Source organism: Centropristis striata, chromosome 21, assembly GCF_030273125.1.
Source record: "Centropristis striata isolate RG_2023a ecotype Rhode Island chromosome 21, C.striata_1.0, whole genome shotgun sequence".
Classification (NCBI taxonomy): domain Eukaryota; kingdom Metazoa; phylum Chordata; class Actinopteri; order Perciformes; family Serranidae; genus Centropristis; species Centropristis striata.
In genome coordinates this window covers 16,397,249-16,416,763 of record NC_081537.1, presented here as the reverse complement: position 1 = coordinate 16,416,763, position 19,515 = coordinate 16,397,249, and the positions used below count along the sequence as shown (strand labels likewise).

The window sequence follows — 19,515 nt, the reverse complement described above, 5'->3', positions numbered from 1 at the left end:
GCATGTCTCATTTTTTTAATTGTATGCTCAGTACTTCGCAGAAATATGCATGTTTACTAAAATCTTACAATTTAAAACACCAGTACTGTTTTATGCTTGCACAGATGCACTACTCCTCAAGACTAGCAGTGAACTTGCACAAGCATGAAGCCATTTATTTCACTTCATCAAGGATTTAATATATTTTCGGATTCTACGTTCAACATGGAGGAATTCAAAGTAACAGATGGAGAATAACTACAAGGACTTACCTGTTCTCTCGATGTGCATTGTCAAAAATGTGGATTCTATTTTGTTTTACTTTTGTTCCTGCCCTGTCCTTTTTTAGCCTATTTGGGATTTTTTTCTATAACCTGTAAAGCAGGTTTGATTGAATGTGATTAAAATTGGCCTACAATACAGATACAGTTGAGATAAGTGTATTTCCTTTGTAGAGCAATTCATTTCTGCAAAAACATATTCCTCATGTATTCTTAAAGGCTTTAAACATTAACTCATAACCGTGAATAAGGACAAAGTATGTTCAAAGTCAAGTTTTCCTCAAGTCAATTGAACGCCGCGCCGCACCGCACTATTAACTTAACATTATGCAAAATGTCAACAAGACACGAGCTGCCTGTCCGCACTGTGAATATAATGCTAATGTGTGCTTAATTGACTACGGATGATAAGACTGACAGCATCTTAAAACGCTGCGGTAATGCTTTTCATTAAGAGTCAGGATACACTTTCAACGGCTATTCCTGGTGCTGTATATCGTCACACTGTTAAAATAATCGCCGAAGTCATTTTTTGACAAAATTTGTTTTTGTTTTTTTGCCTAAATCATCTCCTCATGATGCCAGCCACCTATGGTAAAATCGTCTACATCCTCAGTTGATCAGATCATGTGATTTTACCCCTTTAAGATAATGGCCTATGTCAAGTGTGTGACTTAGGCGGATTTATTGCGCCTAAGTCAACATAAAATGTGACTTAGGCAATTTTTTTGAACATGCCTTTGTGACTTAAGCAAGATATGGTAACACTTTATTTTGAAGGTGTCTACATAAGAGTGATATGAGTGTGTCATAAACATGACTTGGGATGTGTCACGGACATTAATGACACTTTGAAGTCACATTAATGCTCATGATACTTGTCATGTCATGTTTCTGACAGGCTTGTGTGACTCTTATGTAGACACCTTCAAAATAAAGTGTTACCATATCTTGCTTAAGTCACAAAGGCATGTTCAAAAAATTGCCTAGATCATTTATTTCTCTTAAGTTACATAATTTACACACAGTGTTATTACTATGCCAATAGCCATCCTTTGTTACATCCTTTTTGAGTGAAATGATCAATAAATGTCATATGTTACACTTTTGGTGAAGTTTTTTGTGTTTCCTGCAAAACTAGTTAGGCGATTAATTTAACAGGATGACGATATTCTGGTACATTATTTGTTTTAGGTTTTTTCCCCCACATTTTCCACTGTCTAACGATACTGTAGGTTTGTTAAATTTTAATCATTTTCAAGCTCTTATTTTTAGTATTTGGTGAATTAAAAAATAATAATAAATAGCCTGCAAAACGCTGACTTAATTTCCCGTAACTGACCGCATCACTTGATGTTTAATAACTTCTCAGCTAACGTTAAAGTTTCTGTAATTAATGTAGCTATTAAAGAAAACATTTTTCACACCAGCATTTTTAATACAACCTTTTTTAGATGATATTTTTTGTCTGCCTGTCATGTGATGAACCCACCCTCTGCTGCTAGCTGCGGTTAGCATCGTTACGCCTGTTAAGATGTGTTGATGCTAACAGCTGTTAGCACACCTGAACACTCGAGATGATGTAACGTTCAAAGGTTGAAACTGCTCAGCGCCTTATCACCCTGCACCTCCTCCTGCTTCCTCCTTTACCACAACACCTCAGACGTTAGCATGCATTCATATCAGCTAGCTACAGCGGCTAACTGTGCAGAGCATCCTCCGTCAGATAGAAACAAATACAGTCAGGTTATCTACCTTAACGCTGCTTTTCTCCCTGTCGACATATTTGGTTCTCCTTCAGATACTTGTTTTTAATCGGCTGTGTTGACGCCAGGAAGCCACTGCTCACTGCCGGGGAAAAATAGAGACAGGTTGCAGCTTCCTTCTTCCCCCACAGATGATGAACTGGTCACAGGCATGCAACCTGCAGAGAAAATTAATGGTTATATTCAGAGGAATGGTTCGTATCAGGTCGTTACTTTCTCCTCGCCGAGCCCAATAAAGTGCATATGACTCACATAAAGAGTGGAAAGCGATATAGTTATCTCGCGTTATCGCGGTGCTTTCCCTTTCACCTGTTTCACCGGGACTCAGTGCAACTTCACAGGCTACACATTTCACACAGGAGACAAAGCATGGTCCTGTTTAGTGGGATTTTATTATGTGACTTTATTTATATAATAACTTAGCATCTCCTAATTATGACTTGATATCTCCAAATAATGAAAAACTTTCTCAAAATAATCGATTCATACCCTAAAATATTGTCATCCTGTTAAAATAATCGCCTAACTCATTTTTTCAAGTTTTGCAGGAAACACAACAAACTTCACCGAAAGTGTAACATATGACATTTATTGATCATTTCACTCAAAAAGGATGTAACAAGGGATGGCTATTAGCATAGTAATAACACTGTGTGTAAATTATGTAATTTAAGAGAAATAAATGACTTAGATTTTTTTGAGCATGCCTTTGTGACTTAAGCCAGATATGGTAACACTTTATTTTGAAGGTGTCTATATAAGAGTCACACAAGCCTGTCATGAGCATTAATGTTACTTCAAAGTGTCAATAGTTAATGTTCATGACACATCCCATGTCATGTTTATGACACGCTCATGTCACTCTTATGTAGACACCTTCAAAATAAAGTGTTACCATATCTTGCTTAATTTACAAAGGCATGTTCACAAAATTGCATAAGTCACATTTTATTTTGACTTAGACATAATAAATCCGCTTATGTCACACACTTGACATAGGCCATTATCTTAAAGGGGTAAAACCACATGATCTGATCAACTGAGGATGTAGGCGATTTTACCATAAGTGGCCGGCGTCATGTGATGATTTAGGCAAAAAAGAACAATTTTGACAAAAAATGACTTAGGCGATTATTTTAACATTGTGACGATATTGAATATCTTTTGATAAATATTACTCATTATTTTAAAGATACAAACTAATTTTGAGAGTTTCTCTTTATTATGACTTGCATGATCTTTTTCATCATAACGCTACCTTTTCATCATTGTATTTCTCTTGGCAGAAATGGGATTCCATAAGATACTGTCTATTAGTAAGTACTTAACAGTATTTATAGCATATTGTTGCATAAATGTAAAATTTAAGTTACAGATGTATATCCTAAAACACTATGTAGTGGAATACACACCTCAGCTCAGTTTACAGGTGCATCTCAATAGATTAGAATATCATGTAAGTCCATTTTCCAATATTTCAAATCAAATAGCCCTAACCAAGTGTTGAGTGCATATAGATGGACATACTTTTCAGAGGCCAATATTGGTCTTTTGTAATATTAAATTTTTTTGAGACACTGAATTTAAGGTTTTCATTAAATATAAGCCATAATCATTATAATTAGAAGAAATTAAAAGAATATAAGTCATGAAATGGTTAATTCTGTGTGTAATGGATCTATAAAATGTGTTATTGCCACTTTTTTAATTTAATTACTGACATAAACTTTTCTATGATATTGTGATTTATTGAGATGCACCTGTATGCATCACTGACATGGCTTTATTACCAAACAGATGCCAGATCCTCAAGGTCCCAGAGTGTCCATCAGTTCATTCATCACAAATCCAAATATACTGAACCAAACTCCTTTCAATAATCCTGCAATTTTGATCTTGCTCATTGCCAAGATCATTTTTAAATTCAAATGTAATGACTTTATAGTCATGCTTCGTCTGGATTACTGACTGGACATCTCTGATTATATGCTCCACTAAAGCACAAAAGGGCTTTTAAGCAAGTCCTGCATTATGTCCTGTGTCCAAAAGTAGTTTTGACACAATTATTTTAAGATGACGACAATGCTTATACGGTGTAAAAAAAATCACAAACTGCCAAGGTAAGTTTCTGGGACTCTAGACAAAATATAATGAAGCAGCCATGTGTAGTCTGCTGTTTGAACTGTACACACTGTACACTGAGGAGTGCAAAGAACAAAGGGTCAATAGGGACCACAACAGCATGTGATTTTCTCTGGGCCCCCTAGTAGGTTAATTCAGCCATAATTAAAGCAAATTCAGGAAAGAATCTGCACAATACCTGCAGGCTGATCTGAGTGGTGTAGTAGGTCAGTAAGAAGTCTTAATACAGTGTTGTACTATTATCTTACTATTCAGTATTATAAACACAGTATTATATATAAGATTGCCTGTTTATATCAAATACTAGAAACATGTTCACATGAAGTTTTCATTGTAGTTTTAACCTGCATGTAGCTACATTTACACATAATATGACATTCACATGGCTGTGGACCCAGTTCAAAAAAGAACTTTACCTGTATAGAAAAAAGTAATAAGGTCTCTGGAACAATCAACAAGAGATTTACATCACATGTATTTGTATTGGTATGAGATGAACAGAAATGATAGAGTAAACACACCTCAAAGTGCTATAAAATGCTTTATTACAAAATTGTGAACAATGCCTCAGCAAAATGTTGTTCAGGCCCATTTAACCCAACCAAGTTGCATAATTTTGATATATTTTTTTTTTTAAACAAACGTTGTCATGGTTTGCATAGAGCATACTTTGACTTGAAGCAAAAGTCATGAAGCGTGTGTAACTTTATAGAAGGATCATGTACAAATCAACACCAGCTTACCTTGTACAAAATACAAAACACCTGTAAATCAAAACTCTATCAATTGCAAATAAAGTTTCTTTCACAAGGCACATCAGTTGGTATTAGATACTTAAAAAGACACATTCACACCAGCGGTCTTCAGACATTTCAATATCAACTACAGTTGTCATACATATAAGCCAGTTATGTTTAGTGTATCAAGACATGTTGATGACGTAAAAGTATGATTTTGAGCTGCAGATGACACTGTGCTTCATCTCTAAATATTCCCTTAACTACCTAGGAGAAGTGTGCAATTCATATATCACATAAAATGATTTTTGCACAAGACGACAGCATGAGACGTACAATTGTGTTTAGAAGAAAAAAAAACAGCAGGCAAGACGAGCCTCTAAAGAAAGCTAAGCGTTGTTAGCTTGCAGTGAAAATAGTTTAGAGTAATACTTTTTTGGCTGCTAGGCCTCATACTGTAGCACAAACCTGTTTCTTACATGTAATCTCAATGCAACATGTGAAACATCTTCACCTGCTGTTGGCAGAATTTTAAGTTACTTGTTTTAAGTAACAAAATATGTATTGCTGACCAAAGAAAGGCAACTATACTTTGAAAGATCATGGAAGAATGTCTTTGGCAGAGCTCTTAAGAAAATAAAGAATGCTACAATTGCATTACAATATGTAAAGTAATGAACAGTGTTTCGCTTTCACTTGTGATCATATAGAATAGTGTAAACAGGCGTAATACCACTGAATATATTTTGCATGTGCTGAGCGTCGGTCTATACTGTACTTGTAACAACTCTTCATGTGCTTATTCTAGCAAAAGTGAATGAATGATAGTGATAATACAATTATCAGTACAAAGATATAAAAATGTCTCTTGAGCAAATTTAAGTTAAGGTTTGTGTCTAGAAGAGGCCAAAAATAACCTTGCATTATATGTAATTCAACCTCTAATCAAAACATACAGTATATATTCCTGGGATTTGTCAAAATAAGCTTTAAAACAATTTTTTTACACACTTTAGAAAAAAAGACGTCCCCAGAAAGAATCTAACCCCTAACTCGCACTGATAGTCCCATTGTTTACATTCTACCAGAACAGCAACTGTTACAGACAGGATATGGGACTAATAGAGAAGTTTACCCATATTAGTGTGACGGGAACTGATATCATAGCTCTGATAATGTATATATTTATCTGTCCATTCAATGTCCTCCTGGACAGCTGGGTAGGACCAGCATCAAGCAAAGGAACAGTGGCCCTTGTCTTACTGGTACCAGGGGGTCTTTCTGACCCAGTGGAGGGTGAAACCTGCATCTGTCCGGATCTTAATGGAAGCTGCCTCAGCCTCCCTGACCGTCTCCTTCACAGACTGCATCAGGTTCTGAGCATTGTGGACCAACATCTCAGTAGCCTGTTGAAGAAGAAATGTGATGAAGGACACTGAAAAAAACAATAACTAACTGAAACTGTATTGTGTGGTTACAAAACTAACTAAAATTATACTGAAAATGTCCTTCGTTTTCGTCTTTGTCAACTTTTTTCATACATAATCCAGTTTTTCTATTTCTCCGCCGCTGAATGTGTGTATTCCTGTTTTGTGGGCTTCAGGGAGAGGCACAAGTATAATTACCGCAATGACACCATATTGGTTGTAAAGGGCAACTTCTCCATTGGAAATATGAAATTTTCATATTTGCAATGGTTTCTAAAAGCTGAGAAGTTGCTAAACCGTTCAGTTATTATGGTAATCTGAAGTGTGCATGTATAATGTTCAATTTTCCCATTATATTACAAATCACATTTTTTTTCTGCAGTTGCGCTTAAAACTAAAACTATCACTAAAACTAATAAAATCTAAACTAATACGAAGCATTTTCAAAAACTAAAAACTAAACTAAAACTAGCAAACTCACTCTAAAAACTAATTAAAACTAACTGAATTTGAAAACAAAAATTCACAACGAAATTAAAACTAAGACTAATGAAAAAAAACTATTATAACCTTGGCCTATACTGAATGTCTTTGTTTTTTATCCACAGCTTTGAATGTCTGTCGTCATATTTTGACAGCATCACCCTAAAAAAAAAAAAACTTAAAAAGTGACGACATCTTGGTGCAGCCACGTGTTGGCGTGCCAAGGGAATGAAAATAAATAACATGATCTATCTTTTAAAACAACTTAGTAATTTACTATATGAGTGTGAAAATAGATTTTTTGTTACTGTGGTTATATAAATGTAATTTATGGTGCTGTTAGACTGCTGCCTCCCTTTGTGTGCAGCAAGTGGGAGAGAAAAGTTTTTTGACCACAGGGAAAATTGTGTTTTTGAAGGTCCAAACACCAATGAATATGGATTGAAGCAGAGTATTTTGTTAATTTATTATTACATCTATTTCTTTTACAATAAATGTTGACGTAAAGTCTTTACACAAACCTTCCCTGCCACCACCTGAATCTGATTATCTAATTCAAATAATATAATACCAATAATATAAGTGTAGCCTTATCTCTATGTGCAACAGTACAAAAATTCAAAAAGAATGAATAGACATGCAAATAAATGCAGGGAGCATTCAGATGTTGATTTAAAATATGAATGTCAATGTTAGAAATTAAGCTAAAAATATTCGGGGCTGCCTCAGAATCTTGTGATAAATAATGACTGCTCACCTGCTCCGACTCCTCTTCACTGATGTTGGTACGACCCAACATGGTAGCCTTGACTGTGGACAGGATTTTGAGCTGAGTGCTGATGGTGGGAATACGCTCACAGACCTGAAATGAGATCAGAAAAGTCAGTTGAGGTCAAACAAAACAAAGTCTTTCCAAAGTGATAATCTACTGCAAAACCCTCTGACAGAGATGAATGAACTGACCTGGAGCAGGTTGGTTCGGATACGCTTATCAGTGCACTGCTTGGCCACCTCCTTGGCCAGCCGCGTGACCTCATCAGAAGCCTTAGCAATGTCCTTGGCGCACTGGATGAGGGCACGCTTGTTCCCGCTGCCTCCACGCACCAGACGTGACATCTCGGCCATAAGCAAGGCCATTCGTTTGGCAGCACCAATGATGTCATTTCCCTATGAGGTAATACAGGAACATATTAATTTGAAAGCCAAGGGTTTCAATGTAAAAGTCTTTTTCCCTGTTTAAAGTGCTCACTTACTTTGCTGGACCATTTGCGGGCTTCATCGTGGAGCTGCCTGGCAGCCACCATCATAGGCTCGTTCACCATATCACCAGTCTGCTCAGGGAACTCCTCATCTTTCTCCTCTGGGGGAGGAGGCCTGGGGGGAGGAACCTCGCCCTCAGGAAGAGGAGGTTTGGGTGGTGCTGCCTCATCATTAAGCTGCAAGAACAAGTTTATATTAATTATGTTTGGTCTGTAACCCTTGTGCATCCCTCTGATGTCCTGAAAGGACAAAAATGTCTGAAAAAACTGCTATAATACTATATATTAGTATAATTTTTCTGCTTTACCAATTGTTTACATAATGCCACTGTTGTATTTATGGAATTATACCCTTCATCCTAAAAAACAACAACACCCTTGCTAAAGTTTATGCCATATGAATTAACACAGCCAAAATTATTTGAAAATGAAAAGGCCATACATGTCTCTAGTGAGGCACAAAGGTTACATACACAAGTTGTTTGTGACACTAAACCAAAGCAGCTTGAGATGGTTTGCCAAATTAAAAGTTGTCCTTATCTGAAGACTTACATTAAGCTGATCCAGTTCAGGAGGAGGTGGCGGGAAGTCTGGCTCTTGAGGCTGGAATGCCTCCCTGACCTTTGCCACAGCACCGAGAATCTTATAACCTGAGTCCAGAAAGCCTTTCTGGAGACCTGGTAATCACAAAACAAACATATGTATCACAAATCACAAGGTTCCACATAAAACACGAACCTGAAACGTGTTAGCATCATTAACTTACCCGGATCCTGGATATTTCCAGCCACCGCTTTAGCATCCATCACCATGGGAGAGATCGTCTGGCTCAGTTCATCGGACGCAGCCTTCACAACCTCCCTGAATTTAGGGTCCTCTGAGTTCTCCACCTCTCGCTTCGCCACCAGGAGGATCCGGTTGGCTCTGCGGGCGATGCTGGTGGCGCCGGCGACCAGCATCTGAGGCTGGTGGTTGGCCATGGCTAAACGGCACTTCTCCAGGTCCTTCTTGATGGCGTCCTCTGAGGCATCCAGCAGGGATTTGGTATCAATGGCCTCATCCACCAAACCTAAACACCCATAATATGTTAATATATGGATTTATACAGTGAGGTATGACATGAGATTATCTGCTAATACATCATCTTTATGGCACATCACCTGTCATTTTCTCCACATTGTCAATCCACTGATTCTTCATGGTTTCAAAATGTTCATAAGCAGCTTGGTTGCCAGGGTTTCTCAGCAGAATACGAGCAGCAGATACCACCTAAAAACAATCCGAGCCATTAATTGTCATTAATCCAATGACAACTTGGCTCAAGAAGCGAGAAACACTTAAGCTCTGCGGCTCGTGATGCCGAGCGGAGGGCAGACAGAAATGAAAAACAGATATAAACATTAAACCGTTACATACTTGTGGTGTTAAGTCTCTTGTTGACTTGACAGCAGCCTGGATTCCCTCCACTGTGCTCTTGTTGGCAGTACCGACAGCAGCAGCCTTCTCTGCTGTGGTGCCAAGCTTATTGGCGTGGTTCTCAAAGTTGGCAGCCCTTTCGTCAAAGACCTACACATGATCAAATAAAACAATTATCCCAAAGAGTTGCTGGAAATAAAACAACACCCCGCCAATAAATATAACACCACTGGAGGATGCTCGTTGCAGTGAGATCACAGTGAGGAGGAGAGTGACTGTGCTGCTGACCTCATCTCTGTTGGGGGCGTCCAGTGGGGCGGTGGCAGCCACTCCCAGTAACTTGATGGGGGTGGTGGTGTCACTGAAGATGTCCGACACCTCCTGAGTCATTGCCTCTTGCATCTTTCCTTTCAGGTCCTAGGAGGAGACAAATGAACGTTATGACTGCACTCACAGTGGCTCACTGAGGTTACAAATTCTTATTGAGCTTCAGTACCCTCTGGAGTAAGTAAGTGTTCTTTGAAAGCACAGTATTAAGATTTGACTTTTACATTTTTGGAGAATCTTTACTTTCACTGCAAATATTGTACAAATTAATTACATGGATGGTGCTGTTGTTGTTGCTAGATTTAGAGCAACATGAACTGAAAATATGGCCCCTACCAAATGTTGACAAAGGACAAGAACATACGTTTCAAAAATTGCATTATTGAAGTTTTAGAGAAGTTTCTCAGTCTGTACCAAGTAATATTTCAGCTAATCTCAAAGACACTTTCATTATTACCTAGATTTTTAAAGAAGTTCCTAAAAGTTCAAACACTGACAACATTTTGGTATTGCACAAATATGGTGAGTTATTGTTCTAATAATGCCACGCTAATCCAATTACCTGTTGTTCTGTTAAACAAGCAAAATCATGATTAGCCATGGTGTTTGGCAAATATAACTCCATCTGCCATGCAAGTTTTACAAATACATGTCCGATAGCCTACTACTTTTTTAATTTTTTGGGGGGGATATTTTTTTAATTTTACGTATTCTTCTTTTATTAAATATTATTATTACTATTATTATTGCTGTTTTCATCATCACTGTGTTCCATTTTATTTTTCATGTCTTTTTTGTGAATATAATGGCACTAAATATAAAATACAGCATTGGACCACTAGTTAAAAATCACTATAAACAATGTTTTAAAACATAATAACAACAATATTTCCATGTTGATAACATAACAAGTACTGTACTGTTACTTTGACACTTGAGCAGGACTTTTAGTGGAGTATCTTTCTCTTTGTGGTCATACTGCTTGTACTTCAGATTTTTATATTTCTTCCACCACTTGTAACCAGCAGAGGGGGTTGTTCCTCTGTCTCTGTGTATGAATCCTGATCTATCACAGCAAAGCTACAGGTCTGAATGAGAAGGACTGTTGAGTGAGAGCAGTCTTACTTTCAAAGCCTCCTGGAGCTGCTGAGCAATAGCACGAGCCTGAGGGGAGTCCCCTTCACCACGGGCAGCCAGGTCAGCCAGCTGGGCCATGAGCTGCTCCACCTGCTCACATTTACCCAGCAGCTCCTGCCTGTACGGGCCTGGCAGAGCGTTGGCCAGCCTGCGGCCCTCTGCCACCAGCCCACGGATGGCTGCCTGGCCTAAACACACACACAAAAACAAACACACATGAAGATTCACAAAGAAACAACATTCTGCCAGTGTAGTTTGTCTGTCTGTTTGTCTGCAGGGTTACGGGAAAACTACTGGCCCAATTTACATAAAACTTGGTGGAAGGATGTAGGATGAGCAAAGGAAGAACCTGTTAAATTTGCTAGCAGATCTGAATACACAGGGTGGATACACAGATTCATTTTCATTTTTGGTGGGGTATTTGTCCTGCAAGTGTTGTCAGAATAATAGGAAATGGAAAGGAAAGGAAATTAGTTCCCAATCATACTGCATGGCTTACTTAAATAATTTCCTTGGCTCTTTATGTCAAATTCTGGAAACAGCTATCAACGTGCTGTTTAAACATTTGAACAATAAAATACAAATATAGTTTTGTTTTTTTACAGGGTGCTTGTATCAACACTAGAACAGAAAGAAACCATGACATTTTTGCTGTATTATTTCATGCTGTTCCTTTGAGGTAAGCCCATCATTCTTAGAACAGCCAGCCTACAGCTCTATTGTAAACATATAAAATGATGTCCAGGTTAGAAAAGCACAAGCAAAACCAAAGAAAGAATAACAGTGTTGGCTGAGCATTGTGGAATGTTGAGTACAGTAGAAAGCGACTTGTACACGGTGTCTGGTCTGCTTTTTAAGTACAGGAGCAGTGGAAGGAATGTGAGGGAGTGTGAGAAGAAGATCAAGAGATGAGGAAGTTGGGGAGTCAGACTCACCCACACCGCTGTCATCGATGGTGGGATTGTCAATCCAGCGCTGTGCCTGCTCAATCTTTCCTTCCAAGTGAACAGCTGCCTTTGCAGGCCTGCTGTTGGCCACAGCTTTGTTGGTCTTGGACTGGAGGTTCTGCAGCGCTGTTGCGATCTGTTTGGCCAAAGCTCTGGCCTCAGGAGTGTCACCTTTACCCCTATAAGGAATTAAAAACAGCAAAATGTTTTATCATAAAGATATGGCTGATATGTGATCTGCAAAAGGCTAGCAAAAGTTAGAGAGCAAATAGCTATTAATCATTTTGACAAAGAGTGCTTTCACACTGCCAGCGTAGTCCATATCTGGAGCAGTTCACATTCAACTGTAGCAAAATATACAGTTCCTGGTCAAGAACAAAATCCCATACTCTAGTCTATCACTACAAAGTGGAATGAGAACATTTCTAATCAAATTGTTGTAGGAAATCTGTACTCCCACAGGAAGAATAGTGAATTGTTATAAGGAGGACGGAAGAGATAAAATACCTCCGGGCAGAGAATAACTTTCAAGCTCCAGCTGATAACCACTAATGAATACTGATTTCTCAAATGTGTCTGCATAGAGTGTGTAAAAACAAACATCAATACTTGAACAACTGTAGAAGTGTAAAATCAGGCTTGTGGGGTTTTAGAATAAGGGGCAATCAGAGCCAGGCTCAGACTAAAAAAACAGGGGGGAAAAGCATAAAATGATGCAATGTCTCAAGCAGTCAGGAACTTACTGTCTTCTGAGATCAGACAGTTTTGCAGTCATGGCAGCGATCTCTCCAAGAGAGCGCAAGATATCCTCTCTTTCTTTGGGGTCCTCACACATGTCTGCAATCTTTTTGGCCTCCATGAGGAGAGCCTTGATGTTCTCTTCTCCCTCTGGACCGCTATTAGGATCTGCAAGCCAGTTCTGCAGTAGAAGGAAACACACAGCAAACAATCAAGTAATTCTATCTTGACATTTAAATCCATGTTTTTAATGCAAACAGAGGTTTATAACTCACCTGTGCAGCATCGATCCTTTTAGCAATGGCCTGTTTGGAGTTAGTCATGGCCTCCAGCTTGCGAGCAGCATTTTCCACCTTGCCAGTTAGCACATCGAGCCCCTGGGAAACCTGCTGTGCCTTCTGCATGGCGGCCGGGGATGCCCCCTGACCTCTGTGTTGGACAAGGAAAAACATATGGATACCATAAACTGCAGCATCGCCACAGGTTTAAAAGGCCACCATGCACTTTTTATTTGTTTACATAAAAGCTTAAGCCTTTTGGTCCTCCTGTTTAAGAATAGTATTTCCTAAGGTAATGCCTCTGTTACCAAGCAGGGCTTAGAGGCATCTCTCAGTTTTCAGAGTAACTCAACCACGGGTTAAAGTATTATGGATTTATACCAAACAGCTGCTTTTAATCGAGCATGACTCAGGGTCCCGGGTGACAATCAGATTTCATATCAGTAGGATATCACTTCCAGTCTTACATACTGTAAACCCCTCTAATGTGCTTACTGACTTACACTCCCTATGCTCTAAGGAAGGATAATGAAACTACTGTGTAAAAGGAGCATTTATCAATAGAAATATGGAATGAAAATTTAATTACAGTGTCATATAGTAAGAGAACATGAGACAATCTTATGAAAGAGTGTGGAATATGAGGGAAATTATCTTGTTATGGTTGTGACACAAACACACAAAGCAATGTCTTTTGTACCTGGCCCTCATCTCAGACACCTGGTCAGTCATCTGGCCCAGGGTCTTGGCTGTACCCAGGATATCTCTCCGTTCCTTCCCAGCACACAGTTCACCAACTTTCCCGGCTTCATCAAGGATCTGGCGGATGGCCTGCTCGCCTGCGTCCCCTAGAAGCACAACGCAAAGTGAAACACCTCAATAACGTCACTAGATATAACTCAATTATCAGCCTGAGGACGTGATTAGCAGCAGAATGAATACTTTAAGGACAAGGACATGGATTTTTACTACCTGGTTGAGCGTTTGGATCCCTCAGCCAGTTCTTAGCCTGAGCCATCTTTGAATCGATAAGCCCAAGAGCCCTCTTCATGGCCTCTGTGTCCTTTCAGTTTAGAAGACAGAATGAATGAATAACTTAAAGGGAATCAATGCAAACAAAGAAAACTAAAAAGGAGTCGATCAAGGCCCTTAGTCATACCGTGTAAAGACATTCTCTCTATCAATCATGACATGATTATAAGAGACAGGAGAATCTCACTTTAATTTCAAGTCAATATCCCCTTGAATAGTATGTTTTGTGTGCATGAGGTTAACATGTTATGTCATATAATTATATTCCTATTTAGAAATGAGGTCATGACTGAAACTGAGCTTGGAGTGCATTTTCCCTCATTCACAGATTTTCCATGGTCAAGAAAAGCTCTCATCATTGCTCTGATCAAACCCAACTGTTGAGTTATTCCCGTAACAGAACCACACAGCAAAGTCCATGTGCAGTAACGCTAACATCTTTCAGGCACAACCACGTAGCGCATGCCGTTTCCATCATTCTTTCACATCTTCAATAACGAGCGTGTCATGTTATGAAAGCCAAACGACTCTCCATTGTATCTCAATCAGGGTGGATGGAAATACAACGCTCTGTCCAACAGCGGCTGACTCGACAATGAGTCCACTCATTGCCGAAGTCTGCAAAACAAAGCGGAGTCCTGTAGGACATGGAGCAAAGCAGGAGACCACAGTGGATGAATGAGTGGTTAAGTGAGCCTATTTTTATGATAAAATAACAGAAATTCAGAAAACACCATCCTTTATAATGCAGCTTGTATCTTCATGACAGAAGAACTTTCATAGCAAATTAAGCAGAACAAGAACAAACCTCCACGGTTTGTTTTTAAAATATTCATTGAAATAATTTCAATCTCAGCCTCACAATAATCCCTCTTTCGGAAAAAAAAATAAAAAAAGAGAGCAGCAAGCATGTAGGTTTATGTGTAAATGGAGTGTGGAGTAACATAGCACGACAAGGGAGGGAAAACAGGAAGTATCAAGGTGTGATGGGATGTCATCAGAACTGCGGGGGTGTATTAGTTTACTGTTGAAACTTGTGCAGCTGCTGTTCTGTCTGCAGCGTGTTAGTGAAAAAGCCAGGGAAGTAAACTGAAAGATGAATGAATATGAGATCTGTGCACTCATATCAAATGCAAACACGCATTCATTTCAGCCTATGATCAAAAAATTAGACCTGGTGTGGTTCATCACATTAGTAATAGGGATTATGTAAAGTGAACATTTAGTGTTCATGGTAATAAGACAGAATATATATCTGTTTTTTTGTGTACTCTCCTCCTAAGACTGTTAAATGCAGAGATAATTCTCATTAATGACACCAAATCAATACTTCATAAGTCAGGTGAATCAATAATCAGACAGCTTGAGGACATGCATGTAGTATAGTGTGACACAGGAGGAGGACACACAGATGTTACAATGTCATGTTAGGAAGCAAAACAAATCCGAAAAGAGGGGAAAACACTGCACAGATTAACATTTCAGCTATTCAACCTGCTCAGCACTTCTTCAATAAACACCATTCCATAAGCAGTTCGATAAACTCAAACTGCTAGTTTACTCTATCGATATATGGTCAACAATTTAACCTTGTCGCTTTCCTCACTACTGATGAGCACACAATGGCACCACAAAGCACAAGACAGCACACACATCTGTCAGACATGCTGCTGCACAACCGAGAGAGGTAAGGCTTACCTTCTACAGGGGGTGAAGGGAGACAGAAACGGTAAAAAGAAAGGAAGAAAGACATAAATACAAACACTGAACTGGACATAACAACTGAGAGCAACAAAAAAAGTGTCAACAAAGAAAAAAGTGGCACAGAAAGAGCCATTTGCAGAGTGCCGTGACAGGAAAGGAAGGAGAACATGCAGAGCAGAAAAACATTAACCAGATACAAAGAGATACAGAGAGAGTTAAAGCATTCTTTCTTCAATAACTATACTCCACAGCAAAAGTACTTGTACCTGTAAACCTTTAAATAAGGTAATCATGATGAAACAAACCATATGCCTTTGTTTAAAATAAGGGGAAAAATACTCCATATAAGACCAACATGGCTTCATATTCTCTTCTGTCTGCAGCCTCCTGCCAACGGCATTCTGGGAGTGTTGGAGAGCACAGTGGGTAGCAGACAAAATTCAAGTGTTTCTCATGCAAACACTGCTTCCAGCTGTGATCCATAAAGAATGTATATTAAAAATGTTGAAACACTCAGCAGTCTTTTGTTCCTTGCACGCATGTGACTTTGATGGCCACAGACAAACAAAAGTAAAAGCATGTGATTTATTGGATGTACCTTGTTGGCCCAGGCATCCTCGTCCCAAGATGTAAGCTGCAGTACTCTGATGATCTCATTTATCTCGGCGCTCATCTTCTCAAAAGTGAAGTTACGGTTCTTCAAGGCCTCCTCCACACCCTGGCTGCCAGACGTTTTGGTCGTCACAAAGATTTTGATACCTGAAATACAAAACAGAGCTCACAATAAACAATACAGGCCTGAAATACATTGTGTAGGCTAGGGTATAAAAAAACTAAACTAAACAATGTGTAGGAATTCCCTCTTCATGAGGGAACTGTGTGAATACCTGAGATGAGGATTGGCAACAGCTCTTTGACTGTGTTCATGGAGTTTACCAACATCACACGGTGCTCCTGGTGTGTCAACTCCTGCTGACGCTCATCTATCATCTTTGCCATCTTGGTCATCCCTGGACAGAGACAACGAAACACAGGTTACTCAAGAAACATACTTTAAGTGCAACTTTAAGGTAACTGTACTTAAGTATTTCCATTAAAAACATATTAGAGGGAAATATACTTCTCATTCTAATACATGTATCTGACAGTTAACAGTCATCTGCAGTTAACTTGCAGCATGATAAAAGATTGTGAATTTTGATGGCTCTTGAAAAGCAAAAACTGACTTGTTTAAGCCTGATGATATAATCTGAAGAGTGTAATCCTTCAACTAATCCAAAAAGCACAAAACCCATGAAATTGGAGACGTAGGGATTATTGATGCATGAATATTTCCACAATGTGAAGGACAGTTCTTCAAAAAGATTGGTATTAATTTTGACACTTTACATTTAATATATGCAACTTCAAAATATCCTGCTTATATGCGTTTACTGAACAGTAAGCTAGGAAATTAGATGACAATGGCGTGGCTATTTTTGGAGTGAGGCCATACTTGTTGGAGCCATCCATCCCATCTGGTAGTGCTGCTGATGAAGGAGATGCAGGCTCACCCCCCACGATGGAGCTAATGCATTTCAGTGGTAGGTCTGTGTCTATATTTATATATCGGGCCATTAGATCTAAAATTAGTATAGGCCCAAGAGTGCAGGATAAGTCATCAACATTTCTTTGTTAATGTTTTATTAGACTCGAAAATACAAGTAAGAATACCTATAGGCCAGACACTGGCGTATCGGTGACAGTCAGCAAAAGACGTGAATAAAAAAAATATTAACATCTATTATGATTTCATGGGAATTTTAAAACTTTGAATACAGGACATTTACTTGTAATGGAACATTTTTGCAATCATTTGCAATGCAAAACTGCTTATGCTTCAGTAGAGAGCTCTATTTTCAGCAAGGCAACAAAAACATAGAAATGCTAACATAGCAAAAACTGAATGTTCACTCTAGAAAATGTACACTCTGATTCTGTCAACAAAGACAGCAAAATCTCTGAGATACTGTCAAGTCACGACTTCAGCAGAGTAATCCGCCTCTACTGTATCAGCAGACTGACCTGGTCCCAGGTTCTTTGTGTACGTGATCAAGTCTTCCATGGACTCCACCACCTCTGCCACTGTTAGGTACTCCAGGATGCCTTTGCATACACGGATTATTTTTCGGACCTATGATAATGCAAGATAAGACAACAACAAAAGCTAATTCAAACACAAAGTCCCAGAGAACTGTGATTATGCAGAAACAGCCCACCCCACCCGCCCACACTCCCTCTAATTACACTCTGATAATGCTGCCTACTGACATTCCAGCCTCTTTGTCCTCCTGCACTCCAGCTTTATGTGGACTGCTGGAGTCACCACTCCACTATACAGAGCTATCCCTGAGCTGCATTGGTAAACATGATGGCACCGCTGACTGATGACTCCTGCTGACTGCTGCAGACAGCGCTGGGACGCCTGATGTCTGCTCCCAGAGAGCTGATCTGCAACTTTTTTTATTTCACTCTCCATCCCTGATAGATGATACTTCTGCCTAGTTCAAGATTTAGAAAGTGTTTGTGTAAGAAATAAGGAGAGTTCTACAGTCATGTGCAGTATATTTATCTACCTTTCTGTTCTTTTTTATAAACAATACAATACCCAAGGGGAATGAAGGAATGGATACTATTCCTATAGCAGATGAGCCCATAACAGCAGGCCTCTGCCATGCTCAAGTGTCCATTAAACAGACACTAGAGCCCATTAGTTCAGTGAAAATCAATGGCAAACTTCAACACAGTTACAAGATATACATAATACTGGATTTTTGAGGTGGATGTCTTTACTATTTGAGAATATAAAAAATCTGATAAAAAGTACCAGCTGATAATTACTTTTTAACTAACAAGTAAGTACAGAACCATACAAATTTGGCTATTAAAGATGAATTACATATGCCTGGGGTAGGATATATTACAGCTTGTCAAAAAATTACTATAAAAATCACATGCAGATTTAATTAAAAACAGTTTTAAGTCTACATATTCCCTGCTGCAGTTTAGTGCAATGCAATTTTTTTACATGGTCAGGGTCTACATTTTACTTTGGCAGCCTTTTTTGGCAAATATTTGTCTCTCTTGTAGGTGAAGCTGATAAACATGTAGGAGTTGTAATTTGTGGCTTGGCATTTTTGCATCTGGTTGCACTGTTGTTATCAGCAAATCACAAATTATGCTGCCTGCTTCCTGTTCCTCACCAGCAGAGCATACTGATATATTTTCAGTCATCAGTCAACTCGAGAGCACACAGAAATCTCAGTTCACCATAAATTCACATATGTTTCTAAAGTCGTGGTAGAATAGACTAAACTGCTATAACAGATGACATCTAGCAGTGTCACCTGATTAATATTTCTTTCCTGTAACAAAATCTGCATTCTTCTTGTACAGCCAACAAGCAACTGCTAGTTATCAGATTCGACACATAAAATAAAGAATGAAAGAGCAAATGAATGAATGAATGAATGAATGAATGAATGAATGGATACCTCTGCCTCGTCAAAGGTCAGGAGCAGATCAGAGGTCCCAGAGAGGATGCCCCGGGAGCCATCAATGAGGTAATCCCGAGCCGGAACAGAGTATGGATCGGCTTTCAGCATGGAGGCAGCCTGCACTAGTTTGGTGCACGCATTCTCCACTCTGGGGAAAGCAGAAAGCAATGGATTTGAAGTCCAGTAAAAAGAAACTCAAAACAAGTCAACCTGATGATACGAAGCCCTTCAGAAGCCAGATGGACTTTATGCATGATAACAGCAAATTGCCTACAGCAAAAACAGATGGAAGCTTTGGGATACAGCTAGCCATAACATACTGTAAC

General features: G+C 39.0%; 2 protein-coding genes across 3 annotated transcripts in view; both read right to left on the bottom strand.

Annotated features, from left to right (window-relative positions):
- Positions 1–2,397, bottom strand: part of adkb (adenosine kinase b) — a 124,053-nt gene extending 121,656 nt beyond the window's left edge. Inside the window, exons 1-2 of one of the 2 annotated variants that reach the window (XM_059324804.1) lie at positions 2,279–2,397; positions 2,016–2,184 (exon numbers count right to left, since the gene is read on the bottom strand). In XM_059324804.1, the coding sequence (XP_059180787.1) occupies positions 2,016–2,044 (29 nt within the window). In that variant the 5' untranslated portion in view covers positions 2,045–2,184; positions 2,279–2,397. Of the gene's footprint in view, positions 1–2,015; positions 2,241–2,278 lie in introns of those variants that run through there. The other variant, XM_059324805.1, reaches the window with a different exon arrangement.
- A 2,293-nt stretch (positions 2,398–4,690) lies between these two features.
- Positions 4,691–19,515, bottom strand: part of LOC131959638 (vinculin) — a 28,141-nt gene continuing 13,316 nt past the window's right edge. The window contains exons 3-21 of the mRNA XM_059324849.1: positions 19,187–19,337; positions 17,718–17,826; positions 16,541–16,663; positions 16,252–16,412; positions 13,890–13,980; positions 13,618–13,765; positions 12,915–13,068; positions 12,645–12,820; positions 11,890–12,080; positions 10,943–11,142; positions 9,779–9,907; positions 9,491–9,640; positions 9,235–9,343; positions 8,841–9,143; positions 8,627–8,751; positions 8,069–8,251; positions 7,779–7,982; positions 7,573–7,677; positions 4,691–6,311 (exon numbers count right to left, since the gene is read on the bottom strand). Of these exons, the coding sequence (XP_059180832.1) occupies positions 6,165–6,311; positions 7,573–7,677; positions 7,779–7,982; positions 8,069–8,251; positions 8,627–8,751; positions 8,841–9,143; positions 9,235–9,343; positions 9,491–9,640; positions 9,779–9,907; positions 10,943–11,142; positions 11,890–12,080; positions 12,645–12,820; positions 12,915–13,068; positions 13,618–13,765; positions 13,890–13,980; positions 16,252–16,412; positions 16,541–16,663; positions 17,718–17,826; positions 19,187–19,337 (2,959 nt within the window). The 3' untranslated portion in view covers positions 4,691–6,164. The remainder of the gene's footprint in view (positions 6,312–7,572; positions 7,678–7,778; positions 7,983–8,068; positions 8,252–8,626; positions 8,752–8,840; positions 9,144–9,234; positions 9,344–9,490; positions 9,641–9,778; positions 9,908–10,942; positions 11,143–11,889; positions 12,081–12,644; positions 12,821–12,914; positions 13,069–13,617; positions 13,766–13,889; positions 13,981–16,251; positions 16,413–16,540; positions 16,664–17,717; positions 17,827–19,186; positions 19,338–19,515) is intronic.